Raw genomic sequence first — 21,265 nt, 5'->3', positions numbered from 1 at the left:
TGTTCCACTAGTGACAGGACTTTGAAATATGGCCCTTAATTTTTTTCAAAAAGTTGTATCACTTGATTAAAAAACGTTAGTAAATAGAGGTTGAGATGTTCTGGCAACTGGGGAAATGATCTGGCACGTTCTTTCACTTGTCTTGACAGAATTCAACTGAATACAAGATTAAAGGTTTTGTTGAGATGAATTTCTTTGCAGGTCCGATCTCTATCTAAATTCTCAGCTTTCCTCTCCTGCTTCTTTGATGAATAATAGGAGCGGGGACAGGAAGAGAGAGAGAGGGGAGAGATATGTGCGAGCATTAAATGTGTATTCATCAGGTCTGGCCCCGGCCATTGACAGGCTAATCAATGTTTAGTAATAAGGCTGAATGTGGAATGAGGTGTGGGGGGTCTGGGTCGGGACGGAGGGGAAAGAGATATCAATTAAGCAGGGAACTGCAGAGTCCAGGCCTGAGGAGCTGAGACGGCAATATCCCATCTGGTTCATTAACTAAACAGTGTGTGCTGAATGCAAAACTCCTGCAGCCGCCGCCCCTCCAACACCGCCGCCCCCACCCGCACCCGTCCCACCCGTCCCAACTGTAAACGGCTGCCTCATTCAATGGAAATGAGCGAGTCGCTGCAGCAGGTAGACAAACGCCTTTGATAGTTCACATAATGAAATACCTCCGAGGCCGAGCAGGGAAATAATATCCACACGTGATGCAATAAAGCCAAACGTGCAGAGTCCCTGCAGGCTGGGATACAAAGCAGGACCCAAACACATTACCAAATTATATTGGGAGATATTTGCATACAATATGCAATCCAGTGCAAATTGGGAGAAACAGTGGGTAAGAGAAAAGAGAGCAAAGAGGCTCATTCAGTTTGTTCCCAGCAAGCAAAAACTAATGATTTGAAGAAATCTGGTGGATTTGTGGCAGAGCAACTTTTTCACCAACCAGCAACATTTAAAGAGTGACTGATTTGTTTCTTCATATTCAATGTATATGGGTATCTCTCACATTTAAACAACAAAAGATATAGTTCAATCAGTCCCTTCAGGATTTTGCAGGCCTTTTTTGGGATTGCTGCAGCTTAAAATTCCTGATTTCACGTCAACTTTTATAAAAAAAACTTGCAATGCAAGTTGCAATGCTTTTAGGCACTTTTTGCAATGAAACTGCAAGACCAAGAGAAATTTGCAAGAGAAAGTTGACATTTTCTTTGTGTAATTCAATAAAAATCAAAGACAAGCTGTTCCACAAAGAACAAAACCACATTCTGTTCTGAGTTTACAAATTTACAAAAACAATAGTAATCTGCTTTATTTGTAGGTGAAGAAATGCACCAGGGTGGTATTTCACAAAGAAACAGAATCTCTTTGGAGCTCAAACTCAGTCAAAAAACATCACAAAATTTGTAGTTGTTTTCTTTACTTTAAAAAAAAACACCATAGCTGATGAAAATCTATCTGGCATGACTCAGACATAAATATGGACGATGTCACACTGACGTTTTATTCACATTACGTTCAGTCACATTCACCGCAGTTCCTGGTTTAGTCAGTTTGGTCATCGGGTGGAAAACCTGACATTCAGACTTGGGAATAAAGTCGACCTCTACATCTTGAAATAGAATAACTGGGGAACCCACATTAAGGGCCAAGGCAGAATATATAAACCCTCTTGTCCTCCATCTTATTGTGCACCGTTGTGAAAACATTTATTTATCCTTATTATATATCTCCTTATTTCTCAACTTATTTCTTTTTCTTCCATTACCTTTGTTTTTTATGATTTAGGTTTTGTTTGCACTGTGAATATTTTCTCATGCCTCCCTTTTCTCATTAGATACAAGTTTACTTTATTTAATGATTATCCTTTTAAAGGGATCATCCTATATGGCTTATGTATTGTATTGTTTTGTGTTTTTATAATGTAATGAAAATGAAAATGATAATAAAACCATAAATCTCAAAAAACAGTCACATTCTCCGACTGTAATGTATCCATCATACCCCGTGGTAAAGGAAGTTAGCAGGTTTGCAGGAAGCAAACCTGATAATTATTGAATAAATTATGGATTTCTTTGCTTGAACATTGCTGGAAACATTTGGGATAATCTAAGTACACAATTCAACAAAATATATAACATATGTCTCTTTTTTAAATATTTTAATGCAGACATACATATTATAGCTTTAACAGTGCTGAATGTGAAGAACAAGTTTATGGTACTTTTCTTTAAAAGTGAATGCTGTCTGTAAACCAAAGTGAACCTGGATACATTAAAGTCTTACTCTACTAAAAATCATTGCTTTACTATTGTGCTTTGATGAAATTTGGCATCTTGCAAAGGACATACTAAAAAAGGATGTGGTCAGTGGTCAAAAATGATGGAGAAGATGCCAGGACATTGTAACTGTGCTGAGCTCCAAAAGTTCTGCTCCCCATCGCATAAACTACCTTAAGTTTCAAATGAAAGTTCTACCTTCATGCAAAATATTTCTCTGAGCTAAGGGCTTCATTTAGGAGAGCTGCATTACGCATCTCAGGTTATTTAGACTAAGGCTTAGGCAGTTACTGTTTTAATACAATGTACATGCACTTCAGTTATCATGGTTATACCTCACTCACATCGTCATCCTTGAACGTTACGTGACAGCGTTACTGTCAGAGTTTGCTACCTTCTGCAGACTGGACAACAAAGGGGACAGAAAAAGAAACTGGACAGAAGATTAGAATGTGTTCTGTCTTGAAGAATATCAAAGAGCAAACACATAATCCAAAGTAAATTTAACCAAGCTGCCATGACAAATGCATACAAGCAGAAGATGTGGCAAGAAGTGACCAACAAAATTAAGGCAAGAAATCTGCTGTGCAATGAACTGTGGATGAAATTATGAAGAAATATGAATATATTACTGTGACAGCAAGAAAGGAGACAGACATCGACAGGAGTCAACAAAAACTGGTGAACTTCAATAAATGTTTAACTATGAGACAGAATTAGGTTAATATTTGGCTAGCTAGCTACAAAGTTCAATGACTATTATTATAGTTCATATTTATTATTATTATTTTCTGAGGATGGTTTCTAAAGGCCTTATGGCAATAATGGAATACTTAAACACTTCACAGATCAGTTACAATATCCTAATGAAATCCTTACACTGACTTTATTCAACTTATCTTTTTTAAGACACCCTTAGATGAAGATCTCAAGGCAACCTCAGCCTAAGTTCTTTTATGCAACTCATATTCCCATCATGCACTAGCAAGAGCATCTGTCAATAGTTCCTGCCTGCCTGGTAAAAAATTACATCTTTCAAACTCTGAAGCTCCAAATTTTAAACACAGAATTTCATTTTGTTATAAAAACTGAGCTATTTAAAACAACAGGCTGAATACACTCGTCATGACCAGCTACAGTACTAAAATGTTTCTGATGTGCATCAATAATATGCATCTAATAATAAAATAAATATTCTAGGATAACGCTCTGAAGGGCCATTCTGCATGAGTACTTGTACTTTCAATGCTTAGGTAAATCCTGCTGGTACTCAAAGACTGTACTTTTCTTTATTTGAGTACCTTTATGTTATGTTTTTATGACTTTTGCATAAATAAAGGAACTGAATACTTATAATGTCACTTCATGTTAGTCATCAACGGAAATAGAAGTTAGTATAAAAATGTCAACTTCATAAAGTGAGTAATTCATTTGTTGCTTGAATCCAGTGAGCTGAACAAACCCCAAACCAGTTGCTTTCATGTATGATCCCAGGAGAGCAATCTTAAACCTGCAAAGGGCAGTGACATGTGACACTTTCTCACTCTTTTATTAAATGATTTCACCTTGTTGATGATGCATTAGGTGTCCCATAGTGGCCTTAAGCCAAATGCCTCCTGAACACCACTTCTCCTCTACGTCCCATCTGATCTGTCCACCACACAGTTCTCAAATGTTGCAGCAATGTCTTCAAAACAACCTCATTTTACCATCCTTTCTTTGTGGTTTGATTGGATCTTAATTAGGTTTTATTTATGCATTGATGATTCTGAGTGTATAGTTTATATTTCAACATGTTTTAAAACTGTGCACTTTAAGGATGCTCACCATTAGTCATTTAGTCGATTAAATGTTGCTACCATTGCTAGCACATGAAATACTAGTCGGTTAAACTGATTACTGATATTTAATTGATGCACAACACCAGTTAACATTTGTGATTGTGTCATTATGCAGCCATTCACCAGGCAGCTGCTAATGGCTGGATATAAACCAGCGAGGTGGAAAGTGGGACAAAGATGACATCTTATAAAACCAGCGTGGTCTGGCAGTATTTTGATTCAAAAAATGACAATAAGGTTGTGTGTGTCAACCTGGAAGGAGAGCAGGTTGCTGGTGCTAACACTGCTTTTGCATTAGCTAACACATTAGCCACACTCAAACCAATATGGCAGTGTTTACTTCCCCTGACTGTTTTCTTACTTTTAGACTTTCATCTACCCATTCTGCTTAGACGGATTTCACTATCAACACAACCAGTCTTCAATTCATCAGTTAACTGTCAGCTATCAAATTAATCGCCACTTTTTGCTAATCAATCAGTGGCAACACCAACATGCGCAGTAGGGAAGTGTGCAATCCACTAAGCACTAAGCACTTTAAGATCATATAAAATCAGGCTGTATGCAATAATGTCAGCACTTAGCACTTTAACTGGCACCGGTAGCACTTTGGCACCTTGCACTTTGAAATTTGACAAACTTTTATCACTGTGGAAGGAGTCTGTTCTGTAATCAATAATTTTATTGTCTTTTATTTTATTGCCTTATTTGTTTTCTTTGATCAATTTATTTTTTTTTCCTTTTCCTTTCTTATCTCCTATATTAATATTTCTCTTGTTACCTTTTTTTCTGTGAACACCAACCTGCCAATGGGACTAGAGATGGAAATTAGCCTTGGCTACAATCTCAAACATATTTACATGGAAATGTTCATTAATATGTATGTCCCATTTTTAAAAATAAATAAATCTAAATCTAAGTCAAAATGATCAGATTCTAGCTTCTTAAATGTGATTCAATAAACTGAATATCAAGACATTTGAGGATAAAATTTTGAGATTTAGGAAATACTGATCGACATTTTAAACACCAAACAATGGTCAATTAATCAAAATAAAGTAATCGCCAGATTAATTGACAGTAAAAACAATCATTACTTGCAGTCGTAATCACAAAATTATCAACCAAAACTGATCAACATGAGTCCATTCAAACTGATGGGGACAACAGTCAGGTTTTCATTTATGACCATCAACATCTCCCTTTAGAGTCCAACTGCACAGCCTTGTTGCCAGATTTTAGACATATTTTACATTGTTCATGATGATTCTGCTATAATTTTTAATATGATTCAAAATCATATTACAAATGACAGTATTTCGACAAGTTTTTGTAATAACAAAAAGCATGACTGAAAGTGAATATGACACTGCTGTTGGCCCCACGGTGGAGGAGTTAGTTCCAAAAAGGGAGTGACTTCAGTGGTATGGAAGTGGTTTCATTACAAAAGAAGAGATGTACAACAAACCAAGATAATATTTAAGACTGTAACGACAAAATGGGCAATACAACAAATTAATTTCACCACCTCAAACAGAGGCATCCGATTGATTCAGTATTTTGTCATATCATCAAGAATATTATCGTCACAGAAATACCCGGGAATATTGCAATACTGTGATTCTGCTATTGCTGTGACATTAACAGGAGGATTGGGTTGCTGGGAGGTGCTGCATACAGCGTGCATGAAGGCCCTGATGAATAGGCAACTTTGGGAGGCAGCAGGGATGAGTAAATGTTGCTTCCAGCAGAGAGGGGAACTGGAGATGACCTCAAAATCATCATGGGTACACCAGGGAGAGAGGGGAAAAAAGGAAAATATGCAAAAATATGGCCGACTGTAGCTGCTGGCAAAAGAGCTACCTTAAATATGACGTATGTGGTAACAGAATAACACCATATTTGAATTGTGAAAGTAAAGAAATGTGTGTTAATCTGATCTGTTGTTTTCTTTCTTTTCTGTGTTTTCTGGATTTATCTTGTGGACATATTTGTATCCATATTTCCCAGGGTGAGGCCATAGACATGTTTCCTGCCTCAGCTGGACATTAAAGTTTATTGTATTTGGTGTTCTTTGGATTTATCTTGATGTGAAACTAGTGCAGCAGCAGCAGAATGAATTGCTGTTAATCGATTAATGGATTGCTTCTAATGAAAGAAGAAATTACAACCCAAACCTCCGAACAACTGATTGTCTTATTGAACCGGTGAGACAAATGAAACAAATGAGATGAGAGTTTTCAGGAAAGAAAGGCTGTGTTAACCAGAGGCCAAGAAATTATTTAAAGCGACAATATTCTGCTCATTTTCAAGCTCATACTTTTATTAGCTGCTGTCCCATAACAAGGAAACTAAAAGAGAAGGAAGGATCATTACAGCACTTTAGAACATTATGTGCTCCAGACTCTGGTGTCACTTCTATTGAAGCTAATACATAAATGCGCACAAATCAGTCTGTTATTGTCTGAAGTGTGTTCTTTCATTTTTTACAGGCATTTCTTCATTAAAGGTCACACAACGTAGTAGGGCTGGACAATATATTGATATTATATCGATATCATGATATAAAACTAGATATTGGCATAGATTTTGGACATTGTAACATCATGATCATAAGTGTTTTCCTGGTTTTAAAGGGTGCATTACAGTAAAGTGATGTCATTTTTATCTTACCAGCACCAATAGTCATCCTGACAGTATTGTCACAATATTAATATTGAGGTATTTGGTCAAAAATATGGTCATATTTCATTTTTTTCTTCATCACCCAGCCCTACTGTCAGTATTTTATTATTATATGGGTTATTATTACTGCTGCATTAATGTGTATGTTGCATTTTACTGATGTAGATGTTTAAGGTTGAGCTCATTTTCTGTAATTTATGGGTAGTTTAATCAGAAATGCACCAAATTCTATAAAATCATAATATGTTTTTGGCTATTCTATGATATTGTATATCATCATAGAAATTTCTACCCAATGTCGTCCAGCCCACCAACTTATTATGTTAGATTTTAGCGTGCTTCTCCATGCATCTCCCATAAGTTTCAACAGAACTGGCATCAAAGTCTGGAACACAGAATGCTCTACAGTGATGCAATGACCTTCCTTCTTTTTTAGTTCCCTTGGTTGTGTCTGAAATCATTCACTCATTCACCAGACTATGTAGAGAACTCTATAGTGAGCTCACTGTGTAGTGAAGAAAAAACAGACAGTACTCTGTGTACCTTTACATCATTGCCATTGTTTTTCTTTCAGTATAATGTGTGATGGTATATAGTGACCATCAGTTGTACACTACTTTTCATGATGCTGTGATTCTCTTAGTCCACTATAACAGAGTAGAATAACTCTCACTATACATTCAGCAGCACTACAAAATTGCAAACTCACTATGTTGATGACTATATAGTGTGTAGCAGGGCTCAAGAAAAAGGGTAGTGTGCTTGCCTGGGGCAAGTAAAATGCTACAGCGGGCAAGTAAATCTGACAACTCACTTGTCCAATCAGGCAACTGGAAAAAAAAAAGAATTAAACCAAGGGTCTCACTCCAATTGACTTGGGACCACTGCTAGCATTGTCATCTAATAGGAGGGTCACTTCAGTGTTCATCACTAATACATTTTTTCACACTCAACAAAAAGCATTTTTAGTTAACAGTGCATTAGACACATACTCAGAAACTCGTCTGTCACTGTCAAGCACAGAAGTGTGTTTCTGTTTCAGTTTTGTATGGTGGGGTAGCTTAAATTAGTGTGAAACAACTATGAATTCATAAAATGAAACAAAATAATTTTGCAGGCCAGATTGTATTATGTTTTGGACATCATGGCGTGGGCTGGAGGGAGTGAGAGTGGGGGCCTTAAATGGCCCCCAGGCCTGCTTTTTGACACCCTTGAATTAATCTCTTAAACTATTTTGATAATCAGTTAGTTGCTAAAGTATTTTTTATGCACAATGACAGAAAATGCTGTTTTCAGCCTCTTTTCTTTCTTTTAAAAAATCATATTAAACTTAGTATCTTTGGATTTTGGACGGACAAGACGAGACATTTAAAGACATCAAATTGGGCTTTTCACTATTTTCTGACATTTTACAGACATTGCAGCCATACAGTAAACATGCTAATTAACTTCAGTCTTTGTTGTTATTTGATAATAAATAAAAACAAGTTGTACTGGGGCAAGTAAAAGCTGACTTTGGGCAAGTAGATTTCTGAATGAACTAACACTGAACTCTGAGTAGTGAGTGCTTTTCAGACACAGCACTTGTGTATTTAAGGCCTCAAGCCCGTTTTTACACAAATGTGTTACACAGTGACATCACCGAGTAACAGAACAAAAGCTGGGTCACAAACAAAGCCTTTCAGACAGTTCAGGATTGTTTTCTGCAGGAGAGTGAGTATAACTCCCTTTGGCATGGACTTTGGTTTTCGTGACTTTACAGGCCTGTTACGCACAAAAGCTACAGAACACATTAAAGGAAAGGGGGAAAGTCAGAAGCATAAAATGGCCACTTTAAATTATTACCATTTTCACTGTTTTTACATGAAAAATTCACCTGCAGGTGGACAGAGCGCCCACCTATCCTCTACACACTGACTGACAAGACACAGGCTGAAACATCAGTGTGTGTGTGTGTGTGTGTGTGTGTGTGTGTGTGTGAGTCATACGTAAAGAGCAACATCTAAACGCCAAAACATGTGATGTCCTGAGAGTCTACTTTTCTCTCTACATGCCTGTTGACACCTCACAAACGCAAATCACCCACTAGCGGTCGCTGTTTGCTCCTCATACAATCCAATGCGACTTAATCCAACTCACTAGTACGTGCAGGCTGACGTGCATGTGAGCAATAACACACACACACACACACACACACACACAACCTAAAGGCAACTTTCACAAGATTTGTCACCTGGATTCCTTCTTTTTTTTTTTCCTTCTTCAAGATTTCTAAAGAGACCTCTAATTTCCATGCACGTCCCAAATGGCAGCAAAGCAATAAAAATGCAAATTCCAGTGTTATCAAGCCCCATACATATTACACACACATCATTATTTTCACTCATGAAGCACATTTCATGCCTCTGCTTACCTGATAAACACTACCGTTTCCCACAAATAGATCCCCAGCGCGTTTAGTCGGCACATTTTTGCCAGTCTCATTTTGTTTGGAGGGGTGGTGGTGGAGGGGGGGTGAAGGTGTTGCTGAAGGAGGGGAGGGGGGGTCACACTCTTGAGAGGATGAATTCCCCCTCCAGATACAAAAAACAGAAAAAAAATCCTTTAGTAGTGGTGGAAAAGGAGGAGGAAGAGGAGGAGAGGGGAGGGGGGTTTGTGGGGATGTTTTATGACCTCCAAGGTGAGCCGAAAATGTTTTTTTCTGTGTGTGTGTGTATGTGTGTTTGTGTGTGTGTGTGTGTGTGTGTGTGTGTATGTGTGTGTCAGATCCCGGAGTCACCGGTGCTGCTGCTACTGAGCCGCGGGATGCTCATGACCTCACCGGCCGTGAAATCATGCTTGTGTCCGCTCCAGAGCTCCAAAGAGCAAGGGGGAGGGGGGAAATCCACAAAATCCAGCCCGAAAATGTGTTCAGGACCACGGACAGAGGCAGGCGGAGACACCGGTCCGGTGGAGGCTGCAGGGGGAAGGAGCGCGTCCAGGTTTTTTGGAGAAAGGGGGGGACAGAGAGGGGGGGAGGTAGAGGAAGAGGAGGAGGAGGAGGATGGGGGGGTTAACCGCTCACAGGCTGCTGTTAATTGACACACAATTACAACCAATTATTCTGGAGTCCAGTCTGCCCGATCCACAAACGGGGAAATAAGACATATTCCTTCAAAATAAAAGGGTTTTTGGCTGCGTCTCAGTGTCTCCAGAGGTCTTGCAAACTGTTATATCCCCTAATTCCACTCCAGTAGACTGCTCTGCTCACATCTGCAGCTTTTCTCTCACATGCATCCCACAGGCAGCCGGAGCGGCGCTCTGGATCCGTGCGTATCGACTGTTGCGGGAGTCCCGACGCTTGCTGCTGCTGCTGAGAGAAGGAGGTCTGCAGGTAGAACAACTCTGCCTCCTTTTCTTCTTCTCCCTCTCCTTCTTCTTCACCTCCTCCTCCTGCTTCTGCCTCTTCCTCTCGTACTTGTCTCCCAGGGGCGAGTAGTAGTAGTAGTAGTACTTGGCGCTGAGGCAGCCCGGCTCAGCTACTCCCATTGTCTGGTGGTGGTCAAGTTGGAGACGCACCGGCGGCCGCTGCTGCTGCGCTCCGCATCCGCTCCCATCCGGGCACCGACTCCGTTAAGACAGAGGGAAAAAAAATATAAACCAATCCCCACAGGAGAAGTGAGAGTGTTAGAATAACGCAGACTGATGTGGAGCCTCTTCCATGGCAGACACACGCGCGCACACACACTCACATACAAGGTGGTACAGTACAGACAAGCAGAGCAGAGCCAGCCGACACTCCGCGCTCCGACACTGTATTTTCTTGCTGCAGTCATTTAGCAAACTCCACAAAACGCACCGCGCAGTGGACAGACACGCCCACAGGAGGCTGTCATTGGGCAGCGCGGTCCTGGAGCCCGTCTCTGATTGGTCGGCAGAGGTGTCACTACCTGGACATGAGGTCTGCCTCGGCACGCAGAGATCCCGTGAGGAGAGAAATGAGCGTAATCAGAAGTTATTGATGAGTTTAAACGGACCTCACAGAACATTAATGTTCTCAAAGAGAGATCTGATATCACAGTGGTGCTCAGCAAACACATAAAACTGACTGCTGAAGTTGTTTTTACACATGGAAAAAAATATACAAGGGAAAATTAATAATTGAAAATGAATAAAAGTTGTATAGTTTCAATAAGGTGATAAATTGCGCAAAATTTATCAAAAATAAATAAAGTGCTGTAGATAAATTATCAATATAAGGCACAGGAAACCAAAAGTTTTTTCTTTAAATTTAATTTCTGTTTCTGTGTTTTGTTCGTTCTTTATGTGTATTATTGTGATTATTGAGTTTTTGCTGTTCTGCAGGTCTATATATATCTCACTGTATTTTCTTTTAAAGTTTCCATGAAATCAAAATTGATGCTTAAAAGAGTAGTTCACTCCCAAATCAAAATTGCATATTTTTCCTCTTACTTGTAGTGCTATTTATACATCTGGGTTTTTTTGTGCTGGGTTGCAGAGTTTTTGCAGCGTTTCTCTCCAACATAATGAACCTAAATGATGTTTGGTTTGTGGTGCTAAAAGTCCCCAAAAATATATTTGAAAACTCAACAGCAGTGTGTCTTTCCAGAAATCATGACCCTCTCTGCAGTAGAATCTACCAGAACTACGTTAGAATCTACAAGAAACTGCTCACAATAAGGTCTGTGGATTATCTCGAGAAAGGGTCATGATTTCTGGAAAGGGACGCTTCTTTTGAATTTTTCAAAACATCAGCCCAATGCCAGTTAGTCCCATTATATCAGAGAGAAGGCTGTAGGGTCAATATATTCAAAACTCTGCAACTCACATAAAAAATTAGATGGATAAATAGCACTAGAGACCAGGGGAAAATATGTATTTTTGATTTTCAGTTGAACAGTCACTGTAAAATCCATCAAATAGAGAGAGAGAGAAAAAAGAGCTGTGAAGTTTTAGGAGTTTCAGTGTGGTAATAAAAGTGCTGTACATAATATTCACAAAAAAGTAAAGTATTTTCTTTAGATTTCATTTCGACTTGTGTGAGTGTTGTGCATTGTACATCTGTTGATGTATATATTATTGCTGAGTTTGTATTGTTCTATAGGCCGATGTATTCTGCCGTATTTCATTTTAAAATTACCATGAAGACAAAATTGATGTTTAAGTGTTTTTATTCCACTGTACATTACCCACATGCCGGTGTCTGGACCAACAAAGACAAAAAAATGTTTTATAGATATTCTCAGGTGTCTTTAATGGTATTTAAGAGTGATGTGTGACTCATGCAGCCATCAGGGCCATACAATACATTTGCATTCAGTTAAACACTTTTTGCTTATGATGTCGCCGGTCCATGGAAGGATACTACATCTTCTCACCAGAAGGTCCATTTTTTGGACCCCCTGGTTTCCGCTCTGATGTCCTTTGACTGCTCATCTTCAGCTCTCAGTGATTTCATTACAGTTTCTCGATGGACAGATAGCTTTAGTTTATTTGCTGCTAAAAAAGCTAAATGAAAATGTTAGCCTTTAGCTGCCATTAGCGGGCAACAGAACCAGGCTCAACAGCTTCCCAGTGAACATGGCTGGACTGGGACAAACAGACTGTTTGACTGTGACTGTGACTGTATTGACACAGTGGTGATCATAGATTGTGAAGGACTTAACAGAAGTAATAAAATCATTTTAAATCAATATTTGTGTCAGCATGTTTCTCTATGATCTTCTCACTCTTCAGTGACTACATGTTGTTACTTGTTACTTTGATCACGAGGGTGACACTTCTCTATAGCATATACAGGCTACAATATAGTATAGAATGGAGGGTATATCACAGATAATATTACAGATGCAGCTACTTCAGCACTATGGATTCATCAAGACACAGCATAGTTAGACTACTGATGCTTCAGAGCCATAGACTGGGCCACAGATCCTAACTTGTCCCTGCACTCTTTCGGCTACAAAGGGATGGAGAAGAAGGATGGCAGGGTAACAAGGTGGATACATTTGGCCATTTTGCTAACAAGGGGTCTCTCAAATCACCCGCTGGTTATATCTCAGTAAAATTCCTATATCATATATACATACATCATCATGCTTCACAATGTGATACATCACATGGTTGCTCACTGTGTGTGTCTGTCAGGCTATTAGAGATTTAATGAACTCCTAGTTGTTGTTTTTAATCTCCAACACATTTTACAGTGTTTCTGTACTACTCAATAAAATCCCTATAATCATTTATTTCCATAATGTTTCCAAAACCAAGCATTTTTCTTCATCTTCTATGTCTATTCATAATTTATTAGTATGAGTAATGATTACAGTAATATCAAACAGAGAAAAACAGACATTATAGTTTGTAATATGTGTCACATTATTTGTGTTTTGTTTTGTTTTTGTAGCTTAAACCCAGAAGTGAAAGTGTTTCCTATTAGAACATGTTATGTAAAAAGGGTATAGATATATTAATCTCAAGGTTCAGCCTACACTTTTTAAAATAAACTACAACTACCAGTGTATACAATAATCTTGTACAAATATGTGTTTATTTTGGTCTATTTTTGTTATTTACTTCATTATACAAGATGGCTGAAGAGTAGATTAGTTCATTTAAAGCTCTGGTTCAGAGCAACTTATCTCAATGACTAATGTTGATGCAGACTGCATGGTCCCCAGTGGATGAAATCAAATGTGGTGTTTTTGTCTGCTCAAAATTCCCCAAACTGTCAAACTTTCGTAAAAAAAAATATTAATAAGCGTGAGAGATAAAATGCTTATGACTTTCATGAGACTCAGATCACAGTTCTGCACCACAGAGGATGAACCCTTGTGATTTGAATGATCTTTAATGATCTTTATTTTAGCACCAGTCTCAGAACAAACTGCAGAAATTGCAGAATTGTCAGTGTGATTTATTTTTAAATCTAATTGTAATTATTTTGACTTATGCTGCAATATATAAAATATTAGAGAGAATGATAACTTTTCCACTTATTATTCTCATTTTCATTGAAAAACATATTAAAATGATTATTGTGTGAGATTTTCTTATGTCTGTGGAATATAATGTGCATCTCTGAAACAAAACAATTTCATATGATATTTTGACACATATTTCACCTTTAACAAATATTGTGCCTCCTTCACTTTGCAATTAATTGTTCAGCCCTAATCTGAACGAGGTTTCAGAGGTCTGAATAAGAGATAGGCAGTCTTTGTGGTAAAATCATCAACTTTCCACCATTTGCATGTTGATGGTTTATTATTTTACATGAGATTACACAAACAAATCATCCAGTTTCCCAGCATGAATTTATAATCAAACTATAATGCTTACTGGTGTTTCTGTACATTAACTGAGGGCACTTCCCAATGCTAGGATATTCTAATAACATCTTCCGTGATATTACTGGAGCACTTTCTATTTCTGCACACACATAGACACACAGACACTCACACACACGCACACACACAATCCTCCTCCTCCTCAGGACCGTTTTGTCCGAAGTGTCCGCTGGAACGTGACTCTGATTCTAATGCCTGCAGGCACTGAAGGAATCACAAGGCTGAATGATACTGGGACTGAAGAGCACAAACACACACATGCAGGCACACACACACACACACACACACACACACACACACACACACACACACACACACACACACACAGAAAGAGGGGGAGAGCTGCTGAATATGGATATGATGTCTTCATTAGTGTAAAGGGGAAAGCTGCTCCCTCTACAAGGCTTCAACCTCAGACTCAGACCTCTGGGTAAATAATGGAAATACCTCATGTAAGTCAAGTCAAGTCGATTTTATTTTTACAGCCCAATATCACAAATCACATATTTGCCTCAAGGGGCTTTGCAATCTGTAGAGCATAGGGCACCCTCCATCCATGGGGCCTAAGATAAGGATAAACTCTCCCCCAAAACACCTTTAACAGAGAGAGAAATGGAACAGAAACCTGAGGAAGAGCAACAGAGGAGGGATTTCTCTTTCAGCATGGATGGACCTGCAGTAAGTGTTGTACGTCCATGGAGAAAATCATCATAGTCACAAACAACATGGATGGTTCATACAGTACTTCATCAGGCTTGCAGAGTAATGGATTACATTTAACAGGATTACATAATTAGGATAAAATAAAAAAGTAACTGTATTCTATTACAGTTAGAGAAAAAAATTGAATCAAATTATAGATATGTTCAGCTGTTATTTTGTCAGTTCTGCCTTCAGCTGTTGAAATACTGTCATCATCAAAGAACTAAACATCTAGCTTAGAGAAAAATTTATATATAAAACCAAATGCTAACGTTAGCTATACAGACTAATGGCTAATGCTAGCTACGCAGACTAACTGCTAATGTTCGCTATACAGACAATCTGCTAACATTAGCTTCAAAAAAATCCAGTAACAGGTCAATACTGCCATACAGAGGAAAAAGGCAGGAACTTCATTTTTTTTCTCAAAAATTTGTTCTAATCATTTTTGTGACATTTAAGACATCATTTGTCATGTGGAGAAATATTTTCTCGCTAATGCATTTTATTTTGGAGAAAATAGGGGTCAAAATTACAGAAACTGAAAGAAGCTGTAGAGAAATTACAGCAAACTAATGTACTTTCAGTTACTGTAATCAAACAAGTAAAATGTATGAGAAACAGTATGGAAAAATATTAACATAAGACCACAGACTCATAACTCTCAGGCTCACCTCAGACTTTGATCCCTGGTGTGAAAATGCAGTGCATTAAAATTAATCAATATTTTTTTCTGTTGCAGCATTTTGCGTTTTATATTTAAATTCCAGTTTTATTTTAGTAGGATATAAATATTAGTAGCTTCAAATGCTCAGATACATCCCAAAACCATTGACATCATTTGATTGTCAAAGCTACTTGGAACGTACCCTGATATAATAATAAATGTTGTAAATAAATAATGATAATAACAATAAAGAACATAAGGAAAAGGTGCAAATCCATTTTACACCATTATCAGACAGAGGATTTGACCATATTTGTAATTTAAAGTGATCAGATAAAATGGAAGTTACTGCCTTTTGCTTTGGTCTGCAAAGGCAGAATACAGGAACTTCCAAATAAGGTCAATATAAAGCTGTAAAGCTGACACATATACAATTATCTGCCTGCAACTATTTTGGCTCAACAAGAAAACCTTTGTGATTTTTGGGACAGTTTGGGACTGTAGGTGCAGGATGGTGTGTAGATATTAACACAAGCCCCATAATGGGTTTATGGCAGTTTACTTTTGGTTTGAGTGTGATGGGTGAATAGCATACTTTAAAAAGTACATTCAAGTTTGCACAATTACCATTGTTAATCTAAACATGCATTTGCACATAACAAAGAAAGAAATATCTGGACAAACATAAAATATATTAGCCTAAACAATTTTACCATATTTGGTACTGAGATAATCAGAATGGAAAATAATAAGGTTACACTAGGAAAACAAACATCAAACTCAAACTGCACTGCATCAACTGCATTTGAAATGCAAAAAGATGCTATGCTCATGTGTTATGGGGCCTTCACATGACAAGAAATTTGCCCTTCACTCACCACCAGGTAGGGCGCAGAGGCGCCGAGTGGACAAGGAGGAGCTCAGGTATACGTCATCAACAAGTGCGAGCTATTCACTGTTGCTAGGCAACACCAAACACTACTTGTCACTCCGGAAAGAAAAAAGAGACCCCTCTTCTGCAAAAACTAACCACAGCTCTATGTAACAACATGATAGGATTTACTGTTGCTGAGCTAAAGGACAGTTTATAGCTACGAAGCACTGATCCTGTCACTGTGTCTGCCTGGAATAGCGAACGTACACAAACAGCTAAACTAACGTTAGCATTGTATTTAGCTTAACGGTAGCTCGTAAACTCTGCCTAATCACAAGCCTGGTAGCCCGATCTGACTACTGACATTTCGCCAAGCAATACTCTTCCTGCCGAGATCGTGGTATGATTTTAATGTGGTGTTATACAGTTCGAGGAACTTGGAAACACAGAGAATGAGTTTTTCTTCCATTTTCTCTCCCTCCTCTATTTGTATGTGTCACTTCTGGCTACGTCAGATTCAGCTGTTATCTGATTGGTTGTGCTTTGAAAGGTCAGCATCAAACGAGGTCAAAGTTCAAATAATTTGAACTTTGGGCGCAGCGGTGAGTGGCAGATCCAAGCGGTGCGCCACGCCGAGGGTAGCGCACCATAGGAAAATAATGGGACAGCCAGCGCAAAGCATTTTTACCGCTGGTCATGTGTATGGGCCTTAACAGATGTAGTGGTTACAGTAAAGACCTGTTGGCCCTGAAACAGGGCACACACCCTTAAATGAGAGCATCGGCTAATTAATTCCATACCTGACATGTTAAGATCCACTAAATTTAAATACAATAGAATAATATGAATAAATCCCTGTTTTTGTTATCTTCACCACAATCCTGACTGTACTTCATGGGCCATGTTCATTGTGTCACTGTGGTCACCATATTGAAGCGGTCAAGATCTGCTAGTAATACAATGTTCACTACAAAATTATCTGTAACTCGCTTCTGAAACCATTTCCATGAAATTTGGTTTATTATGAAAATGAGAAATTGAACATGATAATGCTTACTTGTTGGAATTGGGGACAATCTCAAATAGGCACGACTGTCACTGGGATATGCAGGCTCCAACTTTTGAATAGGCAACAACAAGTTTAATTTTAAGTTCAGCTTTTGTGGGTCTCTCCAAAAATGTAGATCTATTATATCAGTGTAAAGACACCTGGTTGCTTGTAATGTTCTATATCATTGGTTCCCTTGTTGTTGTTTTTTTCTCTTTTTTTCTTATTTTAAGTTTCCTTACCCAATGAATGGCTCCAGTAGACAAAACAATGTCAATTGAGGTGAAGTTAATGTCATTTCTAGACTGTTGATTAATTATCAATTAATACATGTTTAATCAGTTAAATAGTTATTAGGCAATTGATTGATAAATGATTAATCATTAACTTCCTGTACAATCTGGTTCAGCAAATATCTGACTTATTTTATTTCTTTATCTAAAAAAATAACTAACTAATTCAGTCAGGCAAAAATTTATGATGAAAGTAATGTGAGTTTTCAAGCAGTTTCAAGCACTTTTGAAACCTTGAAAACACAACATCAAAATTCAAGTGTTTGTCTGTGTTCAGGCTGGGGGGGTTTACCTACTTATAAAACTTACCCACTTATAAAATTTAACTTACTTAACTCTGCAAACCTTTGCTGGTTGCGTCTGGCACTTGAGGTGTTATTGCTGTAGGTGCTTACAAATTTGCTGCCTGGTGGAGATGTCCACTCTGTGACCTCTTCTAGTTTTCAGTGTTTTCTTTATTTCAAATTGCAAAAATATGGTGGAAGAAGATATTCTTTTAGTTTTATTATTATCATTACAGAGTTTTCTTCATTGGTCACCAAAGCTTTCACACAGAGCAATTTTCTCTTTATAATTCAGTGGAAAGCAGCAAATGGAAAGTGAAATGCAAAGGAAGCATGATGAATATTTAAACCATTACACAGCCATTATAGCTCTTTATGTAAATGCAGAGTAAAGTGCCGTGGTGGTTATTTATAGTCACAGCAGGCTGTAATTGGCTTCCATCGATGTTTGGAGTGGGTCGAGCCACCCAGCTGACCCGTCGCTGCAGAAGGTGGTGCACATGGAGGAGGGTGAGGCAGCGTGGAGCAGCTCAGATTAACAGCTGTGTGACTAGAAGGTCCTGTTTCAAATCCCTGATGGACATATTCACAACAGACAAACCCTCTTCCCTCCTTAGACAAACAGCATTTTGTATCTGAGTTCCCAGGTTCCTTCAGGTTCTCAGGCTGCCTGAAAACCACAATAAAATGTAATTTGATGTATTTTCAAATGCTGTCAAACTGTTTTTCACTGCACTGTTGAAAACAAATGACTATTAATTCACAGACAGTTCAGGGGCATCCAACAGCATTTTAGACCAAAAGTTTTTGACTGGGTAAAGTATATGTCTAGTTTAATACAGCTTGTATGACTTTGGCAGTTTTGGCCATCATTACATCGTGAAATCAAATGATTACTGTAAGTTCTGTGTGCATGATTTATGGGGAGCTATTGGCAGAAATTGATATTATATTAATGTTTCCATTTGTGTATAACCCTGAAAATAAGAATCATTGTGTTTTTGTTTGCTTAAAATTAGCTTTTATACTACAGAATGAGTGGCTCCTCTTCCACGAAGGCTGCCATGTTCCACCATCATGTTTCTACAGTAGCCCAGACTGGACAAACTAAACACTCTCTAGACAGTCTGGATACAGTTTTTCATGTTTCGCATGACTTTCACAGCCACTGTGGGTTCTCCTTACCACTTGGAAGGGGAGAGTAGCCCTTTGTCTAGACCACAAACATCACATCAGCATCAAGCTCAAGTGATGACAGCACACCTCACATTGAAGCATCTAGTAGAAAATGAACAGCTAAACTTTATGTGCAGACTGCAGTTTTCCCTTAATATGTGTGAATATGTTCCATCAACACAATGCATAAGCACTGCACTGTGTGTGTGTGTGTGTGTGTGTGTGTGTGTGTGTGTGTGTGTGTGTGTGTGTGTGTGTGTGTGTGTGTGTGCGCAGTGGTGTGGCTGAGCAAAAGAAAAAGTGCTGGTGACTGTGATCAGAGCAGAGGGATTTAAGTTGAGCGGTGAAGTTGTTTAGTTGCAGTAAATGTACAGTTTGCTCATAAAAACTCTATAGAAAAAGTCAAAGAAGTTCCCGTATTTAGTTTAGTTTAGCTTATTTAGTTCACAAAAGGACAGTGTGCAATGACATTGATTATTTACAAGGAGTGAAAACATGGTTACACCAGATTTAGCGAGACGCTAATTTCCATCTGTAGTCCTACACATAACAAGCAGGTGCGATAAATAAAATTTAAAGTGCAATACAGACTACAGTAAATGCAGGTATCTGCCATGATAAAAGCAGTAGGTACACACTAAACAGTACAAAATACTTGCCTATCGTGGGCGTACTTTTTCAGTTTTAACTAGGCACCAACCTCATATTTACATTTGTGCTGCTGAAAAAATAGACTTGAAATCTAAATAAACCCTGCAGGTTTACGGACATTTACTCATGTCAGACACAGCTTGGACACCACGCACATGAAACCGGTGCAGACAGATAAAAGTTAAAGCATTACTGATGTGCACCTGACTCTCTTGCAGTTGAGAGCAGGTTAGTCTGTGTGCAGTCCAAAATTTGTCACCATGTGGACTGTACACATAACAAGTGTGCCAACCATGCATGCCTTCACCAGAAGGAAGTGAAGCTTCTCTGTGTCAGTGTTTTTCATCTCTTATTAGGCCAAAATCAACACACACAGCAGTTCTTGCTGCAGCGAGGTCACCATTATCTCTCTAAAAGCACATGCTTCATCTTCTTCTCTATTTTTATGGCAGTTAGCAAACAACATTATGGTGCACCAACTGGAATGGAGTATGGATTGGGTTTTATGTAGCATGGAATGCCAGACCACACACTGAACATGGAGAGTATGTTTGAGCCTTTACTGTAGAGTCAATGGTTCTTCAAGTGATGTATTATATTATTCATGTTGCCTTCAAACAAAAGTTGCATTTATTTGGACTCCAATACAACAACTATAATGTGTGAAAATGTGCTGACTAACTATTTTACCAACTTTTTTCATTCAACAAGCCGGCTGTACTTCTGCAGATGGATTCATTGATTTGTTGATTGTGTTGCTCAGATTGTGGATGCAGGATGCCATCTGCCTGTGATTGTTCTTAATGTGATACTTTATTGATCTCTTTAGAGGTGTTTTGTTCCCACAGAGCAGCTCTCCTGGAACGCACACGTTATATATTAATGTGTCTGTTTGTGTTCAAAATGATTTGTGTAACTGTTTTTTTCTGATCAGACACCCCTGTTGTTAAACTTTAGAGGTTCTAAGAAATCCATAACTACTTTAATGTCAAGGTTATGGAAAGATGGAAAGGTTTATTGCTTGAAGTAAGTTCACCTGAGCCCAGTTTCCCCTGGGAATTATGTCCATAAAATGCACCCCGTTATTAAGAATGTTCAGTGCCGATGCAGGGGTTCTCCTTACATGTAGCCTGATATGGAGCAAAGCAGAAAGTGAAGGTGTGAGAGTGTGGGGGTAAAGGCTAAACACATTGGTGCTGGACGTTAAAAAATAGTCACTGAAAGTAATCAGAATCATTAAATATTAACATTCTTTCCAATAAGGTTGCTGGTAACACTTAACTTTTTTCTCCTGCAATGGTTACACTGCATCATGTCATCAGAGTTGACAGATATTGGATGAACATATCCAACCAAACTAGACTATAAAAAGCTGGGACCACCTCCACCCGCTGTGCAAAGATGAAGCCAAAATAT

The 21,265-nt window shown here is 38.4% G+C and overlaps 1 protein-coding gene across 1 annotated transcript in view; it reads right to left on the bottom strand.

Moving 5' to 3' along the window:
- Nucleotides 1–9,306, bottom strand: part of glra1 (glycine receptor, alpha 1) — a 193,699-nt gene extending 184,393 nt beyond the window's left edge. The window contains exon 1 of the mRNA XM_084719810.1: nt 9,219–9,306. Coding sequence (XP_084575936.1) covers nt 9,219–9,289 — 71 coding nt within the window. The 5' untranslated portion in view covers nt 9,290–9,306. The remainder of the gene's footprint in view (nt 1–9,218) is intronic.
- Between the last annotated feature and the right edge of the window lie 11,959 nt (nt 9,307–21,265).

The sequence above is a fragment of the Lutjanus erythropterus genome, chromosome 5 (assembly GCF_056507025.1).
Source record: "Lutjanus erythropterus isolate fLutEry1 chromosome 5, fLutEry1.hap2, whole genome shotgun sequence".
NCBI lineage: Eukaryota > Metazoa > Chordata > Actinopteri > Lutjaniformes > Lutjanidae > Lutjanus > Lutjanus erythropterus.
The sequence above is the reverse complement of the archived record's forward strand: the minus strand, read 5'-3'. Positions and strand labels throughout refer to the sequence as shown.